The sequence below is a fragment of the Sus scrofa genome, chromosome 8 (assembly GCF_054392235.1).
Source record: "Sus scrofa isolate SSC_HxYL_T2T_F1_AM1 chromosome 8, Sscrofa_HxYL_maternal_Yorkshire_Landrace_v2.0, whole genome shotgun sequence".
Classification (NCBI taxonomy): domain Eukaryota; kingdom Metazoa; phylum Chordata; class Mammalia; order Artiodactyla; family Suidae; genus Sus; species Sus scrofa.
Window position 1 is genome coordinate 128671237 of NC_139390.1, and position 21302 is coordinate 128692538.

Sequence of the window (21302 nt, forward strand, 5' to 3'; positions counted from 1 at the left end):
ACTCTAAAGATATAGCAGCCAACAGCAAAACAGAAAAAAAATAACTGCCCTCTTAGAGCTAAAAACATGGCATGAAATTGTATTCTGAATAGTAAAAAATGATAAGGTTAAAAAACAGGTAGGAGAGGGGGCAGGCATTGTTTGAGGGAGGCAGTGAAATTTTAGGTTGGGTGGCCTAGAAATGACTAATGGAGAAGGTAATGTTGAGGAGAGACCTGACTGAGCTGGAGGAGGGAGCCCTGGACCTATTGACAGAGAGGGGAGAGGAGTAGGAGAGGTTAAAGAGGTAATAGTGTGTCTGGGGGTGAAATTTATTTCGTATTATAGATCTTGGGTTTTGCTTGAAGAGAGATTGGAAGCCATTGGGTGGATTTGAGAAGGGGTTTGGTGCAGTGTGACGAAGGGTCTTACCTGGATCCATCACTAGCTTCTATGTTGGAAATAGACTGAAGATGGGCAGTGGTGGAAGCAGGGGAGGCAATTAGGAAGAATTTGCAATAATCCAGGTAAGAGATTGTGGCTTGGATCAGAGTATTTGTGGAGGTGGAGAGACATGTTTGGATATGGACATATAATAATGACGTAGGGGACAGGATTTGCTAATAGAATTTCATTATACATCCAAGTTATAAGCCAGGTATTTAATTCATAAATCAAGGAATAATTTTTTCAACTGTAGAAAAGTAAGGGAGATGGATATGAAACAGAAATTTAAATTTAACTTTTTTTGTGCTATGAAAGGTATCTATCAGGGTAATTAAAATATTCGATGATGAATAAGTAGTGCTTGATATAGATATGAACTTTATTAGCAAGAAATAAAAACTCAACCCCAATGTTTTCTGAGTTAATTTTTATCTATTGTAAAGTATCTAGTTAAAGATTAATGTCTTGGAGTTCCCGTCGTGGCGCAGTGGTTAACGAATCCGACTAGGAACCATGAGGTTGTGGGTTTGATCCCTGCCCTTGCTCAGGGGGTTAACGATCCGGCGTTGCCGTGAGCTGTGGTGTAGGTTGCAGATGCGGCTCGGATCCTGCGTTGCTGTGGCTCTGGCGTAGGCCAGTGGCTACAGCTCCGATTAGACCCCTAGCCTGGAAACCTCCATATGCCGCGGGAGCGGCCCAAAGAAATAGCAAAAAGACAAAACAAACAAACAAACAAAAAAAACTAATGTCTTACATCTTCTAACATTTGTAGTTAAAATAAAATATATCCTGAAGCATATTTGTTGGAAAAAAAGCAGTGTACTGATTACTATAAATTTGAAAAGAAAGAAAGGGTGGGGGAAAAACTGTAATTGCAATGTATACATATAAGGATAACCTGACCCCCTTGCTGTACAGTGGGAAAAAAAAAATTTGAAAAGACATTCAAGTATTTTTTAGAGAAGAGCTAGTTGTCAAAATTTAAATGGAAGAAATATAGAAACTACTTTTATTTATGTAATATTTAATCATGTGAAGAGCTAGGTAATTTTTTTTTTTGGAGCTCTATCAGTAGAGGGCAGCAAAGTCTCAAGCAGTCTGTTTTCAGGTTCCTGGGAGGCTTTGCTAAGGAAAATTTCCTTTTTTTTTTTTTTTTTTTTCCTGTTCTCATGAAGTATGTTTTGGTTTGCTCTTTAATGAAGTGTTTTGGTAATATCATTTAAAAGCCCTGTAGCTTTGGTTCAGATATTTAGCCACCTGTTCCCTTAGGTGCTATAGATGCCTTTTTTTTTTTTTTTTTGCCTTTTAGGGCTGCACCTGTGGCATATGGAGGTTCCCAGGCTAGCAATCCAATCGGAGCTACAGCTGCTGGCCTACGCCACAGCCACAGCAACACAGGATCTGCGCTGCGTCTGCGACCTACACCACAGCTTACGGCAACGCCAGATCCTTAACCCACTGAGCGAGGCCAGGGATCGAACCTGCAACCTCATGGTTCCTAGTCGGATTCGTTTCTGCTGCGCCACAACGGGAACTCCTATAGTTGCTTTCTTAATGAGAGCATCTATATTTTTTTTTCTTTCTGTAATTTAGGGAGTACCAGGTCCTGGAAAATATGACATTAAAAGTCAATTTCAGAAGACTGAAAGTATGACATCAAATGTAAATGATACATCACCTGCTTTTCTTTCTCAATCCCAGGTAATATTCTACAGTCACTTCATATATAGAATATAATAGATATAATGTGATGCTAGCAACAAATCCAAAGGTGTTGGGAGATGACAAAAAGAAAAGTGGTATTTAAGCAATTGAGGGACAGAAATGGCCTGGCCAAGTCATATTGCCAAAAATGAAATAAGATGACAATATTAATAATAAGATGCAAAGATGAATGTTCAAATTGAAATTATCTATTAAACATTTTCTAATAAGCAAATTTGCATATGTGAAAGTTCAGTTTACTTATAAGAGATTTTAGTCTGGGTTTAAAAATATACTTTGCTAATGAACGTATGAAGTGTTAATGTGTAATTTGTGAGGACATGCATTTCTTTCAGAGAAGTTCTGAAGGCTCTCTGGAGCCTGGCCATAGGTCATATCTGAAAGCGCCATTGGAAGCTTTATTAGTGATGTGAGAGTCTATTTCACAGTAATCATTTCACATTCTCCAAAGTCTATATTTAGGGGACTTGAAGGATCTAAGATATTTCTAAGGCAAAAAAGTTATAATATAGCAAACCTTTATAGTACAGCAGTCTCCAGATCAAGTAGCTGTGGTATTTAACTTGGGAAGTTTGTTAACCTTCAGATGACTAATGGTGACTACTTTGGTTTCATTGTAGTTAAGAGGAACCTCTTTGGAGACAAATAGATAGATTGCAGGCATATTTTGGAGACATAATTAACATGACTTTTTAATAGGTAAGGCATTGTGGTTGAGGGACTAGGAAGATTCAAGAATGAATACCAGGTCTCTGGCTTGAGCAGCTTGATGGTATTTAAAGTACTACACAAAATGATATATGTGCCCTTGATTTTTAAAAATTGCATTTTTTTTTTACAATTAGAACTCTCAGTTTTAATGCTAATTCTGTTCAACTGACATATAGTCCTAATTTGACATCACTTGGCAGCAATTATAACATTTTAAATATATTTTCAGAAATGAAAAAGAATATGCTATCAATTTTGCTAAGGGGATGATGAAACGAATAATGATTCTGAGGTGAAAAATAAGGAGGAATTAAAACCAACAGGATTATTTTCTAGGGATAGTGTTAGTGGTTAGCTGAATACGAACAGATATATTAATGATTGTGATAAAAAAGCAATAATACAATGAACATGGTGCACTTAGAGCACGTGATTTTTGGTTTATAGGAATAAAGGCATATTATGTTTCTGGGATACTTATTTTAGTCATTGACTTAAGGAGTTGTCTACTATTTTATCTAAATGCATTGAACTTTCTTATCTTCAACTGTTAATTTTTAAAACATAAGATTTCCTTTATAGCAATGGTTCTCAAACCTTGCTGCATGTTAGAAACACCTGGGGAATTTTAATATATTCTGTTACCCAGGTGCTTTCTTCCCTCTCTCCTAGAGATTGATACAGGTAGTCCAGAGTAGGACCCTGCCTTCAGTATTTTTTTTTTTTTAACTCCTTGAGTAATTTTATATGCAGTCAAGTTTGGCTATTACCATTAAAAAAAATTGTACTCAGCATTTAAATAATAATACAGTATTTAGGAAGGCATTGGAAATGTTCCTACATGAAAGGAGGCTAAAAGCAATATCTGAGCTTAGAATAGATTATGTACTGGAGGGGAACAATGCAATAGAGGTATAATTAAATTAACTGACAGATTTGGAGTCTGAATGGTAGATTAGATAAAAGTCATATCATTGATATATTTACTAAAGTTGTTATCTACACTGTGGAAATGTAAGAAAATATACCTATTTTTAGTAAATACACACTAAATATTTAGGGGTAAAAGGCCATGACATATGTAACTTTCCACTAAATGGTTTTATATATATACATATATGCATGCTTGTGTGTGTGTCTGTAGGGAGAGAGACACAGAGAGAGGAGGAATGAACACATAGAGAAAAAGACAGAAACAGAGTGGGCGAATGAAAAAAGGGAATGGCATACCATGTTAACAGTAGATAAATCTGGGTAAATGTTGCACAGGTATTTTCGTATTATTTCTATTCATAAATTATTCATAGAATTCCAAATTCGAAATGAATTCTAAATAAAAGTTTTAAAAATAGATTATACAATGCTATATTTAATTATATTTCATAGTTTACATATAGATATATATTTAATATTAATAAGTTAAATGTGATAAGTTTATAACAAATAAACATGTTTATAATATAATAAGTTTAATATTATAGGTTAAAGTAGGTTTATATACCACTTTAAGATTTTTTTCTTAAGGTATCTAATGATATTATTAACTTAATTGAATATATATGTTGAGAAACTGTTGATTTGTACAGTTTTCTTACATAAAAGAAGTCATATAGTTTTTATTTATTATCTTAACTTGCAGAATATTTCAAATGTGAAGATTGTCCAGGAATTCTCGTTGTGACTTAGTGGGTTAAGAATCTGACTAGTCCACATGAGAATTCGGTTCGATCCCTGGCCTCACTCAGTGGGTTAAGGATTGGGTGTTGCCGTGAGCTGTGGTGTAGGTTGAAGACTTGGCTCAGATCTCATGTTGATATGGCTGTGGTGTAGGTCGGCAGCTGCAGCTCTGATTTGACCTCTTGCCTGGGAACTTCCACATGCCACAGGTGTGGCCCTAAAAAAAAAAAAAAGATTGTGTACACACTATGATCTAGAATATCATATCAATTTCTTTCAAAAAGTCTGTCTGGCTTAGTACATAATTGCATTACTGTATTAATATATAGATGATTTTAGTAAAAGTATATATTGCATATTTTGATAGATATCTCAATTCATCTGCATTTTCTTCACCCCATTAAGAAATAAATTAAACTCCAGAAGTTTTAGTACCAAAAAGGCAGCTTTTAACTCACAAAATATCAGAACGTGCCATGGTTTCTCATTAGCATATTCCCATTCTTCGCTAGAGGTTTGTACCTGTGAAATCAATCACCCCAGCTCCTGGCACATATACTGAATCTCGAACTGCTTTCAAGCCCTTGAAGAAAACAATAGGACTGAAAAATACTCCATTTGGTCAAAGTGCTGCTCGATTCACACAAGACTCTAAGACAGAGAAAACGCCAGGTTAGGAATTAATTCATACGTATCTACGCTTTAGCTTTCTGTGACTTAATATTTTTAAGAAAATGGTTGCATCAAAAAGTACAATGTACTTTTTGTTCTATGGGTGGTGGTGTCATTTTAAGTCAACGTTTTTTAACGCATTGATGATACACTAAACAAAGAGAAAAAAAATGCACAATTTTTGTGAAATTTTGTCACATCTCTTAGCTGTACTTTTCTATCATTTTCCTTTATTCAATAAATTTCCCGATTTTCCTTTGGTGGATGAAGATATGTAACATATTAACTCTATGATCACTACCAGTAATATAACTTAGGATTTTCGGTTTTGTTGAAATTTTATTTTGGGGCTGTCCAATCATGTGTTCTGGTATTCTAGTATACAGTGAGTATTCTAGCATACAATGGGTATTCTATGTATATTTAAGAATATAAGACAAAAATAAAATGTAATTACTAACACATAGGTTGCCTGTTGCTGCATAACAAACTCAGTGGCTTAGGAAAACAGACTTTTTCTATCATATCTCATTATTTGTGGGATGGCTGAAAGGCAGAGTTCAGATGGGACTGTCATTTAGAGTGCAGGCATAGCTTCAGCATTGCTGCCCCAGGGTGGTTGCCCCTTTAACATGGTAACTCAGGGCTCCATGAGACCTGGCAGAATGCTTCAAGGCTTCTTATGACCTACCCTCAGGAATCCCAGGACGTCACTTCTGCCACATTCTGCTAGTCAATCACGTTACTCAGGGGAGCACATGTTGGACAGAAGGACATGAAACTTCATCTCTCAGTGATAGGGCAGCAAAGAATTTGCGGCCATCTTTATCTACTATAGATTATTCTCTGGTTACAAAATATTTACATTTTTCCTCCATGTTTTCTCAAGACCTCCAAAGTCTCAAGCAATTGTGGTATAATCTTGACATCCAGGATCTTGTTACCTAAGTCAGGTATAGGTACGGGTGGGGATTCTTAGGTGTGGTACTTCAGATCATCTTGTGTATTTCTCTTCTGTGTCAGAAGAGCTGTGTGCTACAGATATAAATCATCTGCCCCATGTATTCCACACGTAGTGGTGGTAGAGAGGATAATCACACTAGACACTCCTATTCAAAAAAAGAGGGAAAACCGGAAGCCCATAGTGTTACCAAACTAAACTTGGGTCCACTTGCCCTTGCGCAGTGAAACAAATCTACTGATACCAAGCAAGGAGTCCAGGTAACTAGTGCTCAAAAGGCCCAAACTCTCCAATGGCTTTCAGGGAAATTTTATTTTTCCACTCTAAAATTGTGTATTTTTCATTATTTTATTATGGAACTTGTCAAGCACACACAAAGAAGGAAGAGTTAGCTAACAGTCTTCACAGACCCACCACCCAGCTTCAACAATAATCAACACTATGCCAATCTTGTTTCATGTAGCCTCAAATGATTTGGGCAAGGGATGGGGTTGGAGCATTTAAGAAAAATGTTAGACATGGTGTTGACTATCATGACACAAATACTTCAATATGTATTTTTATTTATTTATTTATTTATTATTATTATTATTATTTTTTTGTCTTTTGTCTTTTTGTTGTTGTTGTTGTTGTTGTTGCTATTTCTTGGGCCGCTCCCGCGGCATATGGAGGTTCCCAGGCTAGGGGTTGAATCGGAGCTATAGCCACCGGCCTACGCCAGAGCCACAGCAACGCAGGATCCGAGCCGCGTCTGCAACCTACACCACAGCTCACGGCAACGCCGGATCGTTAACCCACTGAGCAAGAGCAGGGACCGAACCCGCAACCTCATGGTTCCTAGTCGGATTCGTTAACCACTGCGCCACAACGGGAACTCCCAATATGTAATTTTAAATGTTAACGAATATGTTACATAATCACTATGCTATTATGACTCCTACAAAATTAACAAATTCCTTAATACCATCTAATACCTTATTTCCCAAGTTGTTTTAAAGATGTCTCTGTAAAAGACTGGTCTAAATCATTATTACAACATGGTCACAAGATGTGTTTGGTTTTTTTTAGGGAAAGGTTTTTATTTATTTTATTTTATTTTTTTGTCTTTTTGCCATTTCTTGGGCCGCTCTCGTGGCATATGGAGGTTCCCAGGCTAGGGGGTCTAATTGGAGCTGTAGCCGCTGGCCTGTACTAGAGCCACAGCATTGCAGGATCCAAGCTGCATCTGCGACCTATACCACAGCTCATGGCGATGCCAGAACCTTAACCCACTGGGCAGCAAGGCCAAGGATCAAACCCCGCAACCTAATGGCTTCTAGTCGGATTTATTAACCACTGTGCCACGGCGACAGGAACTCCGGGAAAGGTTTTTAAAGCCAGGGTGAGGGAGGGGGTTGTGGGGTATGTGATCAGTTTGTGGACATTCTTCTGATTGGTTGGTAGTCAGGTAACTGGAAGTCCACCTCATCAACCTTCTGGTTCCAACCAGTCTGGGTTCCAGACTGTTTGTGGACAGCATACAATTAACTTTGGGTTGTTGGGAGTTTCAGTACCTGCAAAACAGCTCAAAGGACATGATTCAGAATATTATCTATAGCCTTTGAGGAGGAACTAAAGGTCCTTGACTTTGTGTAATGGCTAAAGTGTTATTATTTTGTCTTGCTTGACTGTTTTCCTTTTTTTCTGCATTTTCTCACTTCTCTGATTAAATTTGTTCTTTGGCATTTGGGGAAGGCATGGGAAGCTAAAGTTTTCTTCAGATGAGAGACAGCAGAGAACATTGGGGGGTTGCGGTGAAGGAATCTGTCCTAGGAAGGCTCCATGGGGTACTGCTTGCTTATAATAATAGTTATGTCCCATAGCAATTCTGAAATCTGATGAGGTACATACATGTTGTCATTTCCTTGGTTAGGGTTCGGTTGGGCTCCCTGGGAATAAGATTTTCCATAGTCCTTTGTTTTACCTTTTGAGCTCTTGGTTTCATCCTTTGATTCCTCTTCTGCAAGAAATAGTGTTTTCATCTGGGACTTTCTGGGCCTGCTTCCTCCCTATAGGAGATCAGGGGTATATGAGCCACTTTTCATTTTGTTTTGGTGTTGTCCCTTTCATTCCTAGTTGGTTCAAGTCCTTATAAAAACTTTGTAGGTTTTTTATTGTATTAATTTATAATCAAATGCATTGGACAAAAGCCATTCTCACATATACTTCTTAGAAAAACCTTTGTCTGCTTTGGGTCACCCTTGGTTTTGCTGAGTTTCAATACTCTTAGATTCTTAGGAGCACTATTCTTTTAGCCTAGAGGGTTATGACATATGACCTTAAAATTCTTAGAGATTCTTTTATTACCTGAGAGGTTCTATGAGGTACATTCTTACATCTTTTTGAAGTCTTAACAAAGGGTCTTACAGCTAAACCCTGGATTTGTCTCAGGGCATTCCTTGCTTTGAGAGCTTTTTGCTGTGTGGAGATATTGGGGATGAAAAACAGCTTTATTTTCAAACAAAATCTCACTTCCTTTTTATTTCCTATAAATTCTGCTTGAAAACTGAGAAGTTTTCCATCATCTTTTTCTATCCACATCTTCTTATATGCGGCTAAAAGCAGCTACTTGGCATTTTTGCTATTCAGTTATATTCCACCTAGGAATTTCTTTAGCTAGAATCCATTAATTTGTTAAGTATTTTCTTCATTGTCCCAAATATTATATTTTGCTAGAATTTCTGCCATTATGTAACATAAATTATCTTTTCTCCAAACTCTACCATTTTAAAAATCACTCTCTCTAAGCCATTACCAATTGTCTTCTCAAAGCCATTTCTCAGTCTTGATTTTTTTCAGCTTTTGGCCTGTTGCCTGATCTCAAACTGTTGTTAGAAGTTTTTTTTTTTTTTTTCCTCATGAGACATGAATAGAATATTTTTTAATTGAAGTATAGTTGATTTACAATGTTGTAATAATTTCTTCTGTAAAGTGACCCAGTCATACATATACATATATATCCATTATTTTTTAAAATAATATTTACCATCATTGTCTATCCCAGGAGATTGGATACAGTTCCCTGTGCTATATGGTAGGACCTTATTACTTATTGTAATAGTTTGCATGTATTAACCCCAAACTCTTGGTCCGTCCCACTCCTTCCCTCTTCCTCCTTGGCAACCACAAGTCTATTCTCTGTTTCTGTGAGTCTTTCTGTTTTGTAGATAAGCTCATTTGTGCCATATTTTAGTTTCCACATAGAAGTGATATCATATGGTATTTGTCTTTTTATAATTCTGATTTATTTAATTTAACATGATAATCTCTATTTGTACCCATATTTCTATAAATGGTATTGTTTCATTCTTTTTTATGGCTGAGTAGTATTGCATTGTATAATACATACCGCATCTTAATCCATGTATCTGTCAATGGACATTTAGATTATTTCCAATAAATTGTGACATGGTAATTTTTTATGGAAATACTATATCCCTGATAGAAAATTATTTACTACTTATGCTATTGAGAGGTTGAGTCTTATTTTTCTCTCCCTTTAATCTTGGCTTCTCTGGTGGCTTTCTTGATCAATGGCATGCAGTGGAAATGATATTATAGCACTTCTCAGGCAAAGTTGTAAGCTTAATGGCCTACACGTGTCTATAGAAACATTTGATCTTGGAGGCCTGAGCCTCTATATGGAAGTATGACCAATCTAAGACTGCCATTCTGGAGAGGTCTTGTATAGGTACCAGGTACTGCTCCAGATAAGGCTAGCTCAGTAGTGTTTATCATGAATCTGAAATACAAATTATTTCCAAATATGAATTTATTGAGTGACCCAACTGCTGTAAGTTTGGGGCTTGTTTTCAATTTGATGGTCTAATATATTACGAATAGAATATTATAAACTCCACAAAGGTTATGTTATTTTTAAAGGGTAAAGCTCAATTATGATGGCCTCTAAAATCTTATCTTGATATTACATATACATATATATATATATGTATATATATATATTTTGTCTTTTGAGGGCTGCACCCACTGTATATGGAGGTTCCCAGGCTAGGGGTCTAATTGGAGCTGTAGCCACTGGCCTGTGCCACAGCCACAGCAATGCCAGATCCAAGCCGGGTCTGTGACCTATACCACAGCTTACAGCAACACCGGATCCTTAACCCAGTGAGTGAGGCCAGGGATTGAACTCGCGACCTCATGGTTCCTAGTCAGATTCGTTTCCGCTGCACCATGACAGGAACTCCGATATTACATATTTTAAGAATTAGTGAGAATTGGAGTTCCCGTCGTGGCTCAGTGGAAATGAATCTGACTAGAATCCATGAGTACACAGGTTTGATCCCTGGCCTTGCTCAGTGGGTTAAGGATCTGGCATTGCTGTAAGCTGTGGTGCAGGTCACAGACCCGGCTTGGATCTGGCATTGCTGTGGCTGTGGCATAGGCCAGTGGCTACAGCTCTGATTAGATCCCTAGCCTGGGAACCTCCATATGCCATGGGTGTGGCCCTTAAAAAAAAAAAAAAGACAAAATAAAAGGATTAGTGAGAATGGCCTTCGTGGAACTTTTTTTTTTTTTTTTTTTCCTCCTCGTAGCTATTAAAGTAATGACTTGGACCCATAAACCAGTCATAGAACAGATTTGGCCACCTAATTTATGGCTCAGAGCTGTCATAGGTTACTGTTAGAAGGTATCCCTAGACTGTCTAACTCTGGGGTTCTGGGCATTTACACATTTAGTAACAGGAAAATGAATATAAAAAACCTCCAATGTGAATGAATTATAATTATCAGGGTGGCTTTTCAAATCAGAGCCATAACTAGGTAGTGCTTTAGATGTACACACATTGAGGTCCATATATTTAAGTATTTAAGCTCACCTGTCATGTGTTATGTTGTCTATTCATGCCAGAAGGGAGACAGATCTGAGATATTTGTCTTTTAAGTCCCTTAAATGGAGGCCCAAATAGTTTTCATTATGCTTTCTATTTATATTTTTCCTAAACATTACCAGTGGAGGAATGTTGGAAGATGACAGAAATAAAATGTATCAGCATTTAGGTTTTCCAAGAGTTGGCACAACAGATTTTTGGAAGAGACTTTAATTCCTCCTTCCTTCCTTTCTTCCTTCCTTCCATCCAGTATAATTTACACAATAAAATAATTTACATTATAAAATAATTCATTTTAGATGTATGGTTTGACAAGTGTTGCTAAATGTATATAGTCAGGTAATTACCACTACAGTCAAGTTTTAGAACACTTCCATCATTCTTAAAGAATTCTCTCATGCACCTTTTCAGTTAATCTCTATCCCCATTCTTGGCCCTATGTAACTGATAGTGTTTCTGTAATTTTGCATTTTCTGGAATTTTATAAATGGAATCACACATTATTTAGAATTTTGTGTCTGTCATCTTTCATTTAACTTTTCTTTTTTGAGGTTTATTCACATTGTTGCATTTATGTTTTATTTTTATTATTGAGTATTATACACACACACATGCAATAGAATACTACTCAGCTGTAAAAAAGAATGAAATTTTGCCATTTGCAGCAACATGGATGGATTTTGAGGGCATTACACTATGTGAAATAAGTCAGAGAAGGACAAATACTGTATGATAACACTTATCTGTGGAATGTAAAAAATATAGCAAAATAATGAATAAAACAAAAAGAAGCATACTTACAGATAAAGAGAATCAGTTAGTGATTATCAGTGGGGAGAGATAAGGTTGGAGGGCAATAGAGGGGGAGAGAAAAAGAAAAAGGATAATTATGAGATTATTTGAAATCATGTGTGAAACTTGAAAATTGTAAAGCACTGTGGAATTTCAAGACTCTTTCATTCAATAAATAAAATAAAATAAAAATAAATTTACTCAGTTAAAAAAATTAAAAGCATGTTTTATTCTTACATATGACATTCTTCATAATTTTAGGTCCTGGGTTTTATAACATCCTAAACAATACTTTAATTGACAACTTGAGAAATACTTGCTTGAAGAAACAAAAGAAAAGTGCATTTGGTTCTTCTGTTCCTCGGACTCTCTTCCTAGTTCAGAAAAAAATGTTTACTACTCCTGGGCCTGCTGATTATAAGGTAACATATAAATACCAAAATTATTATTTATATTTATTATCAAGAATTTAGGGTTTACAAAATTACCTGTGATATATATGCCTCATTATTATAAGCCATATTATTATTTTTGAAATTATTTCATGTATTTATGGCATAAGAACAAAAAATAATTTGGTTCACAGCTATGTTTGTAACTGCATTTTAAAAAATAGATTTTATCATCTCTTTGAGGATCTCATATATACTTCTTTAAATATTTATATTCATTTTATGAATATGCCACTATTATCTGAGAGTAAATTTAGGTTTTCTTTAAATTAGGCCTTTAAATGCTATTTGCAATTTTATAACTTTTGTGTAGACATCTTACTTATCTCTTAGATTTGTTTTCAGTATTTGAATTTTTCTAATGCTTTCAAAATGTTGTCTTTTAAGTATTTTCATTGTTTAGCTTGTTGTTATTGGTATCAAGAAATATAATAGTTTTAAAAGACAAAAAAAAAAAAAAAAAAAAAAAAAGAAGTTCCCGTCGTGGCTCAGTGGTTAACAAATCTGACTAGGAACCATGAGGTTGTGGGTTCAATCCCTGGCCTCGCTCAGTGGGTTAAGGATCCGGTATTGTTGTGAGCTGTGGTGTGGGTTGCAGACGCAGCTCGGATCTGGCACTGCTGTGGTTCTGGTGTAGGCCAGAGGTTACAGCTCTGATTAGATCCCTAGCCTGGGAACATCCATATGCCGTGGGTGTGGCCCTGGAAAAGACAAAAAGTCACACACAAAAAAGAAATATAATAGCTTGTATTAAAGATTTGCTTTACCAATGATCCATACTTCTTGCTAAATTAAATGATTAATTTTACTAATTTGTTATTAGTTTAAAAAATTTCCTCAAGCACTTTAATGCCATTTGTGCATAGCAGTTTTTTTTTTCTCCATTAGTTTCATCTTTTATACATATATATTTGCCTTACTGAACTTATGCATCCCAGAACAATGCTCAAGAATGTTTTATAGGAATTAAAAAATATCCAGAACCCAACAAGGTAAAATTTGGAATATAGCATTCAGTAAAAAAAAAAATTACTGGGGGATTTCCCATCGGGAAAAATGGGTTAAGAATCTGACTACCATAGCTCAGGTGAGAGTTCAATCCCTCACTTGGTGCAGTGAGTTAAAGGATCCTGGGTTGCTGCAGCTGCGGCTCAGATTCAATTCCTGGGCAGGGAACTTCTATAGGTTGTGTGTGTGGCCATTAAAAAAAAAATTATTAGGTACACAAAAGAGCTGAAAAGTATAACCCAGATTATGAAAAAAGACAAATCAATATAAAGAAGCCCAGAAATTATATAGATGGTAAAATTAGTAGGCAAGTCTATTAAATAGTTATTATAATTATATTTTATATGTTCAAGAAGGTAGAAGAAAGATTGAGCGTATTAAGTAGAGACATGGCACAAATAAAAAGGCACAAATTAAAGTTCTAGAGATGGCTTATATAACATATGAAAAAGTACATTGCAATTAATAGCAGATGAGGTAACTTTGACAAAAAGATTTAGTTAACCACAAGATAGTAATAGAAACTATCTCAAATGAAATGCAGTGAGAAAGAGAAAAAAAAAGAAGTGGATAAAGTATCAGTGAACTGGGGGACAATTTGAAGTGATTTAAATGTGTAATTGGAAACTTTGAAGCAAAAGAGAATGAGGGGGCATAAAGATTGTTTTAGAAAATAACGGCTGAAAATTTCTGAACTTCAGTGAGAACTAAGACCACATTTACAGAGCTCAACAAACCCATGCTGCAAGGCGTATTGTAATCAGATTGATTAAAACGGTAAAAAAGAGAAAAAAGTTCTTAAATCAAGGAAAATTATGCATGATGTTAAAAGGGATGAAGTTTGAAATGACAGTGCATTTTTTGTTGGGAATGATGCAAGTCAGAAGAGAGAAGTATAACATCTTTAAATTACAGAAAGAAAACAATCGTCAACCTATAATTCTATTACAGGTTTAAATATCTTTCAAAATTCAAAATGAAGTGAAGAGCTCTTCTAAAATCTTCCATTTATAAAATAAGTCACGGGTATGTAATGGAGAGCATGATAGCTATAATTAATAATTCTGTAATGAATATTTAAAAGTTGCTAAGAAAGTAAATCTTAAAGTTCTCATTGCAAGAAAAAAAATCTGTGTAGTGATGCATGTGAACTTGACATTACGGTGATCATTTTGCAATATATACAAATATTGAATCATTATGTTGTACACCTAAAACTAATATAATGCCTGTCAACTCTACCTCAAGAAAAAAAGACACTTTCATATATACAAAAGCTCAAATATTTATCTGAAAGAGACCTCCACTGTAAGAAATGTTAAAAGAGGTCCTCCAGGCAGAGAAAAAGTCTTAACATGTGGAAATCTGGATCTATATAAAGTAAGTAATGCAGAGTATCAAAGATAACTATGTGGAGAAATATAAAAGCCTTTTGTTGGACTTATTTCATTGAAAGCCAGGCATTTTATGTTTTTGATTTACTGACAATTTACCTCACAAAATGTAGGGGAAAGCAAGAGAGAAACTCCTATTGTAAGCTTAATTTTGACTACATAAAGAACTATTTTATGAAATAGAAGGGAAGAATCATTTTACAAGTAGTGATCATGTTATTTTAAAGTTTCAAATTGTCAAAGAAGAGATTCTGGACATTGTTAGACACATATAAGAAATGTAGAAAATCTCTATTTCAAAATGACCAGCAGAAAATAAGAAATGTTCCTAAGGTCAAAGAGTAATGAAATGTAAAATTAGCCTGAAAGTTGGTAGGGAGCCACTCTTAAAAGTAAAATTCTGACATTGTAGTTTGCTACATTAAACATTTTAGAGTTCTTATTTTAAAAGGAAGTTTTAATACCTGTTTATGTAATTATTCATCCTTTTTCATTCCCAAAGAATTTGGGAAAGCTTAAAAAATGCATATATGGAAAAGTTAAAGAGGCTAAAAATTGGGGTGGAAAATATAGATAGAATATATAGGTAGATATTCTATAGATAGAATAAAAAGAGAAATTAAACACTGGGGAAGTTTGAATATAGTCGTCAGATCATAAAAGGGAGTATACAAAACACTGGAAACATGTCTGCCCTATAGTGTACTCAGAAAATAATAATTGAATAAATGAATACATAGAGAGCAGGAAAGTATAATTTAAGGAATTTTAAAGAGAAGAACAACTTATTGTAAAAAATACTAAAGAAAATTAAAATGACTTTGAATAAGTTTGGTTTGGCAGAAGAATTGCTAAGAAGATAAAGGAATCCTGTAGAGGTGGGATAGTTGCTCTTTGGATAGCAGAGCCACTGAATTACTGGCTTGGATTCTCCTATCAGAAAAAAATGATTTTCAGCCCAGAAAGTGTAGCGCACTCATGGTATATAAGAAATTAAATACTAAGATACATATGGCGGTAATGTATGAATACCCTAGTACCTAAAATTTTTTAAAAATATGAAATGCTTCAAAAATTTGCATATAATCCTTGCACAGGATGCTAATATTTGTACTTTTACAGTTTTGGTATATGTGCTGTTAAAGTGCTTTAAATTAGTTAAAAAACTTCAGATGTAGGTAAAATACATCTCATTGTAAGGAAACAACAGCTGTGAAATAATTATCAGTAATCTTTGAGTGATGTACCATGTGTTTAGGCATATCAGAAAAACGGAAGTGAATTAAGGTTTTTCTTAAACAAAAATTATTAAAAATTCACAAAGTCAGATTTTCATAATATCTTGCAAAATTTTAAATTGTTAGTAAAGTTGTAGGATACAAATTAACATCAAAAAATCAGTAGGATTTTTACACACTAACAACAGGTTGTCCAAAAAAGAAATTAAGAAAACAATCCCACTTACAATAGTTTGAAAAATATTTAGTAATAAATTTAACCAAGGATGATAAAAGTCTATACACTGATGGGAGTTCCCTCTGTGGTGCAGTGGGTTAAGAATCTGACTACAGATGCTTAGGTCACTGTGGAGGTGCGTGTTCAATTCCTATCCTGGCGTTAATGCAGCTGTGGTGTAGGTCACAGCTGTGGTCTGGATTTAGTTCCTGACCCAGGAACTTCTACATGCTTCAGGTGCTGCCATAAAATTAAAAATAAATTGTTGAAAATAATTGAAGAAGACACAAATAAAGGGCAAGATATCCCATGTTCATGAATTGAAAAAATTAGTATTATGCAAATGTCCATATTATCTAAATGATAATAGAGATTCAGTGTAATCTCTATCAAAATTCCAATGGCATTTTTCATAATAATAGAAAGAAAACAATACTATAATTCATATGGAACCAAAAAAGACCCTAAATAGTCAAAGCATCTTGTGCAGAAAGAACAAAGCCAATGGCATCACACTACCTAATTTAAAAATATACTACAAAGCTATAGTGATAAAAACAGTATTTGCTGGCATAAAAACAAGCATATAGACCGCTGAAACAGAATAAAGAACTTCAGAAATAAATCCATACATTTTCTGCCAAGAACACATGATGAGGAAGAGATAGTCTCTTTAACAAACGGTGCTAGGAAAGCTGGATATCCACATGCAGAAGAATGCATTTGGATTTTTATCTCATAATGTATAAAAAAATCAAGTCGAGTTAGAGACTTAATATAAGACCTGAAATTATAAAACTATTAGAAGAAAATAGGGGAAAAAACCTTTTTTTTTTTTTTTTTTTTTTTTTTTTTTGCTTTTTAGGGCCATGCCCACAGCATATAGAAGTTCCCAGGCTAGGGGTTGAATCAGAGCTACAGCTGCTGGCCTATGCCACAGCCACAGCAATGCAGGATCCAAGCTGCATCTGTGACCTATACCACAGTTCATAGCAATGCCAGATCCTTAACCCACTGAGTGAGTCCAGAGATCAAACCCACATCCTTATGGATCCTAGTCAGATTTGACTCTGCTATGCCACGATGGAAGCTCCTGGGAAAAAGCTTCTTGATATTGATCTGGACAATAATTTTTTTATATATGACCCTAAAAGCCCAGTCAATGAAAGAAAACATAGACAAATTGAATTGCATAAAAGTGAATTGCAAAAAATATTTACAAACCATGCATCTGATAAGGGGGTCTTCATCCAAAATATATAAGAAGCTCAAACAGCTCAATAGCAAGAAATCAAACAGTTTGATTTGAAAATGGACAAAAGATCTGAATATACATTTATTTTTTTTTCTTGTCTGGGTAAATTTTTTTGGTAATTATTATTTTTTAATAGTTATTTCCAATACAATTTTTTTCTACTGTGCAGCATTGTGACCCAGTTAGACATATATGTACACATTCTGTTTTCTCACATTATCATGCTCCATCATAAGCGACTAGACATAGTTCCCAGTGCTACACAGCAGGATCTCATTGCTAATCCATTCCAAAGGCAATAGTTTGTATCTATTAACCCCAAGCTCCCCAACCACCCCACTTCCTCCCCCTCCCCCTTGGCAAACACAAGTCTATTCTGCAAGTCCATTAGTTTCCTTTCTGTGGAAAGGTTCATTTGTGCCTTATATTAGATTCCAGATATAAGTGATATCATATGGTAATCGTCTTTCTCTTTCTGACTTACTTCACTCAGGATGAAAGTGTTTAGTTCCAACCATGTTGCTGCAAATGGCATTATTTTGTTCTTTTTTATGGCTGAGTAGTATTCCATTGTGTATACATACCACATTTTCCTAATCCAATCATCTGTCAATGGACATTTGGGTTGTTTCCATGTCTTGGCTATTGTGAATAGTGCTGCAATGAACATGCGAGTGCATGTGTCTTTTTTAAGTAGAGTTTTGGCTGGATACATGCCTAAGAGTGGGATTGCTGGGTCATGTGATAGTTCTATGTATAGATTTCTAAGATATCTCCATACTGATCTCCATAGTGGCTGTACCAGCTTACATTCCCACCAACAGTGCAGGAGGGTTCCCTTTTCTCCACACTTCCTCCAGCATTTGCTATTTGTGGACTTATTAATGATGGCCATTCTGCCTGTTGTGAGGTGGTATCTCGTGGTAGTTTTGATTTGCATTTCTTTAATCATTAAAGACGTGCATTTTTTCATGTGCTTGTTAGCCGTCTGTACATCTTTCTTGGAGAAATGTCTATTCAGGTCTTTTGCCCATTTTTCAATTGGGTTGTTGGCTTTTTTGCTGTTGAGTTGTATAAGTTGCTTGTATGAGTACACATTTCTTAAAAGAAGACATACAAATGCCTAGCTGGTATATGAGAAAATGCTCAACATTACTAATCACTAGGGAAATGCAAATAAAAGTCACAATGCCATATTACCTCATACATGTAAGGATGGATATACCTAAAAAAAAACCAAGAAATAATTGTTGGTGAGGAAATGGAAAAAAGGGAACTCTTGTTCTCTTTTGCTAGGAATGTAAATTGATATAGTCATAATGGAAAACAGCATAGAGTTCCTCAAAAAATTAAAAGTAGAAGTACCATATGATTCAGCAGTCTAACTTCTGATTATACATCTAAAGGAAATCAAGTCAGTATACTTAAGAGATGTCTGATGTTCCGTGTTTATGCAGCATTAGGCGCGATAGTTGAGATATGGAATCAACCTATGTGCCTATGCAAAGATGAATGGATAAAGAAGGTGTTATGTGTGTGTTTGTATGTGTGTGTAATACCACTCAGCCTTTAAAAAGAAGGAAATTGCCATTTGCAACGATAGGAATGAACCTGAAGAACCTTATGCTAAATCAAATAATCAAATAAGCCAGACTCAGAAAGGCAAATACTACACGATCTCATTTACATATGGAATCTAAAAAAATAGAACAGATAGAAGCAGAGCGTAGAATGATGGTTGTCAGGGTGAAAGGTGAAGGGTGAAGAAAAGGGGAAGATGTTGGTCAATGGATACAAAGTTTCAGGATGCAGGATGAATAAGTTCTGAAGATCTAATGTACAGGGTGGTGACTATAGGGAATAATACTATATTGTATACTTGAAATTTGCTAAAAGAGTGTATCTTAAATGAAACTATAAAAAAGCTGAGACAAAATAATGAAAATTTGACTGTATGATTAGAAGTACTATCTTTCTAAGACACATGTCACCTCATGGTACTACCTTTTAATAAGTTCCCTTTGGGTGTTCCTTGGTGGCTCAGCAGGTTAAGGATCTGGTATTGTCACTGCTGTGACTCTGGTTACTGTTGTGGTGTGGGTTTAATTCCTGGCCCATGAGCGTGGCCAAAAAAAAAAAAAAAAAAAAAAAAAAGTTCCCTTTGCCTAAAATTTTGTGCCTTCGATCAAGAATGGGAAGAAATTTAAGTCTAAGAATAATGCCCTATTCAGTCTTATGTATACCAAATTTTCTACACTATCTGACTACTGCGATAATTTCCCTTCATTCAAGCTCAAAAATGCCTTTAAGACAACACAAAATTAATGAGCACATACTAGCTACTTAATAAAAATTTGACTAGCAACAATTATTTAATAAAATACAGTACCTTTTATCGTGTTTGCCTAGCTTTCTAGCTTCATATCTCACTGGTGCCATAATTTCCCTTCATTTTTGCTTCTCACTCCCTTGCCCTTATCTTTGCTCAAAGTTCCTTAGAAATTCCCTTGTGGCTCAGTGGGTTAAGGATCCAGTGGTTGTAGCAGCTGTGGTGTGGTCAGGTCCCTGGCCTGGGAACTTCTTTATGCCATGGGTGTGGCCAAATAAAAAGTTCCATAAGTACAATGTGATATGTCATGTCATTGTGCAATTATTCCCACGTGTTGGGAAGACAGAAGACTCAGCGTTCCTTTGTCCTTTCAGATGATAAGGCTTACTAATGAACCTTGCACAGATTCATCTGCGGAAACCTTGTTACAACTTTCACCTCTTTTAAAGAGTATAGCTGGACTCTCTTCTCAGCTCTCTGCTAAAATAGGGATCTGAGGTCTGATTTAAGGGCCTCATTAAATCAATCAAAGAAAGCTTATGGCCCTTCCTGGAAATTCCTTGTTCTTCAGGAGTAATTGCAATTTCATTATACTACACCATGCTGTTAGTGTAGTATGCATGCAAACCAGGGTATCTAAGGACATCAGAGACCTGCTATTTGCTTAAATCTTGGTTAGCTGAACACCAAGAAGTTGGAGATGTCCATTAAAAAATGGAGGATGCTCGCTGTATGGTGCTGCATAACTAGATAGCATTAGAGTCTTATTTATTATCAGAATCAACCAGTCTGTTTATTATCAGCATCCACCAATCAGACAAATTGCTCTACCAACTAAGAATAGCCATGCATCCATGGAATTAAAGAAGAGTTATCAGTATATCAGTCTTGTCCTTCTGTGTTGAGTTAAATTAAGCTACTGTGAATAACATTTTAAATTAATACATTAATAATTAATAGGCAACGCACCTTTTTCAGACTCCAAAACTTTCTTCACTGCCTTTTCAGCCTCTGTTAACAAATTGTCATCCTCAAACATTTGCTAAAATCTTTCACAAGATATAGAGCAGCATATATGTCCAGTACTCCTAGAAAATTCCTGTACCTTGTTCATATATTATGTTCCTTGGAAATCTTTCACTGATCACTGCCTCCCCCTGCTATTCCTGCCTCTTTGTTATCTCTGTATTCTGCATATCCTCAGATTGCAGTTCAGTGGAATTAATTACTAGATTTTGATTTTAGTATGGTTTTAAGATTAGCAGTATGATTTTAAGATGAGAACAAATGGTAACAAAAAGGAAAACTAAGTTAAAAAAAGTATGCATAACAATTTAAAGGTAGTAATTATTATGTGACTGCTTTGAAATCTGATGTCCTGAAGGGCAACAGGATTGTGGTTTAAATGGTGTTATGTATATGGGGGAAGCGAGAAGCTTAGCAGTTTTAAGATTTTGCGAAACCATTTAAAGATAAATAATAATCTCTGGAAGGAGAAGAAAAGAGTTAATTCTTTGATGTTTTGTTATACATCAACTCTATATTTGTGGTTTAATT

General features: G+C 35.3%; 1 protein-coding gene and 1 pseudogene across 9 annotated transcripts in view; one reads left to right on the top strand and one right to left on the bottom strand.

The window, feature by feature from the left end:
- STPG2 (sperm tail PG-rich repeat containing 2) overlaps positions 1-21302 on the top strand; it is a 552915-nt gene that overhangs the window by 110398 nt on the left and 421215 nt on the right. For all 9 annotated transcript variants that reach the window (XM_084973380.1, XM_084973377.1, XM_084973378.1 and 6 more), the window contains 3 exons: positions 2020-2127; positions 5052-5211; positions 12114-12274. In XM_084973380.1, the coding sequence (XP_084829506.1) occupies positions 2020-2127; positions 5052-5211; positions 12114-12274 (429 nt within the window). The remainder of the gene's footprint in view (positions 1-2019; positions 2128-5051; positions 5212-12113; positions 12275-21302) is intronic.
- LOC146401041 (U6 spliceosomal RNA) lies at positions 15759-15854 on the bottom strand (annotated as a pseudogene).